General features: G+C 47.8%; 1 protein-coding gene across 1 annotated transcript in view; it reads left to right on the forward strand.

Annotated features, from left to right (window-relative positions):
• The first annotated feature begins 1,526 nt into the window (after window positions 1-1,526).
• Window positions 1,527-1,835, forward strand: part of RGS8 (regulator of G protein signaling 8) — a 23,979-nt gene continuing 23,670 nt past the window's right edge. Inside the window, exon 1 of the mRNA XM_011361205.2 lies at window positions 1,527-1,590. Within this exon, the coding sequence (XP_011359507.1) occupies window positions 1,585-1,590 (6 nt within the window). The 5' untranslated portion in view covers window positions 1,527-1,584. The remainder of the gene's footprint in view (window positions 1,591-1,835) is intronic.

A 1,835-nucleotide genomic window follows, 5' to 3' on the forward strand; every position in this document is an offset into this window, starting at 1 on the left:
GTTTTTTCTTTTAAAACTGTATTGTCATATTATTCTTTAAATGTTTCGGTTGGTTTATTGACTTCCTGTGGCTCTGTTATTGCTCCGAAGGCTAATTGAAGAGGCTGATGCCTGGTTCAGGTCAATCGGCCTCCACCTGAGACTTGGGCCCATCTGCAGCCCCACCCTGTCTCCTCAGGGCCTTTAAACCCTGGGTGCCGGGCCGGGCAGCACGAGACTCGCAGGACACCTTTACCCACCCCTTTAGCACTGTTGGAGGAGTCACTGATGACACCACCTTTGCGTTAAAGCGCAGGGCCGAGCCGAGGCTGCAAGCAGTATGTGTGGGATCCGACACCAGCTCTGCCACTTATAAATGGCTCGTCTCCGTTTCTCCGCTGTAAAACAGGGATGATGAAGATGTAGGTCTCGTAACTTCGTTGTGAGAGTTAAAGACAGTAATGCAAGGGCAGTGTGTAGCACAGTGTCTCGCACATACTAAATGCTCATTAAACGTTAGCTTTGTGAATGGAATCCGGGGCGGGTCCACCTCATGGTGTAAATTCATCGTAGGTTAGGGGAGTGCTGCCCAATGGGCTTTTTTTTTTTTTTCCCGCCAGTTTACCTGTATGCCTGTTTCTTACGGTGTTAGTGTGCCAGAGAAATGTCCAGAAGTGAAGGATTCTCTTTATATCTGAATTCTGCACCTAGCTTGCATCGAGGTTAAAGACAGGGGTTACAGGAATGGAAAACACTTCTTTTGCATCTCATTTTACCACCCAAAGTTCCCTTTACCTAACAGAGGGGCACTGTGGACATTTTCAGAGAGAGACAATGAGTCACTGTGGAGGCAGCATCAGAATTTTGATTCATCCTATCATCAGGCGACGTGTGGTGGTGGCAGAGAACCATTTCACTGCGAGAATTCAGGTTATGCACCAATAGCTCTGCCAGGAAAGACTGGGACCCGGCATGACGTGGTAGAAAAAGCTCTGCTGTAAGTCACAAGAAAACAAGTTCTGGGCTTCAAGCTGCCTCTTAGGTATCGCGTCACTCAGGAATGCCACCTTTTCTAGCCTCGGTTTTCTCATCTGTAAACAGGGATAATAACACTGTCTCTGACTATGGCTTGGGTTTGTGGAGTGAAGACACAAGAAAATGCTTTCTACGTTGTGAAAGGTTTACCAGATGGAATCGAATACCTTTATGAAAAAGCCATCAGTTGCCACAGAGACGTCTGCTGCCTCTAGCAAATATTGTCTTCTGGGTTTCAGAAATGCCCTGCAGCAAAGGCTGGGTGCATTTGGAGCTAGTTCCAGCCTTAGAGACCTAGAGCGGAATAAGGAGGAGCTAAGCTTTATCCCAGGACAGTAAGTTTGCAAACTTGAACGTGTGTGTATCAGAATCACCTGGAAGGCAGGGCCCCATCTCCAGAGTTTCTGAGTCTGTAGGTCTGGGGGTGGGGCCTGAAAATTTGCATTTCTAAGGCATACCCAGGGGATTCTGATGCTGCTGGTCCAGGGACCACACTCAGAGAATGACTGCACTAGGAGAAGCAGGAAGAGGGAGTCCTCCTTCTGACATGAACAGGCAGTGTGAAGTTCCATGTGGGTAAGGCGGTTTGGAAGAAAAAACGTAGCAGACAGAAAAATAGGGATAATGTGCAGATTGGGCAGAACAAAGGGAAAAGTCTCACTCTGTAACAAATGCAAGGAGGGGGAAGTTGCTAGGTGATGGATGAGGGAGAGAGGTGAATTTCCACTGTAGGAAAAACCAGGTGAGGGGCAGGAGCGCAGAGTTGGAAATATACATGTTTGGGGAGGTGGAAATTTCTCATTAAGAAGTGAGGAGTGGTG

Source organism: Pteropus vampyrus, unplaced genomic scaffold (genome assembly GCF_000151845.1).
Source record: "Pteropus vampyrus isolate Shadow unplaced genomic scaffold, Pvam_2.0 Scaffold65, whole genome shotgun sequence".
In the NCBI taxonomy this organism is placed as follows: Eukaryota; Metazoa; Chordata; class Mammalia; order Chiroptera; family Pteropodidae; genus Pteropus; species Pteropus vampyrus.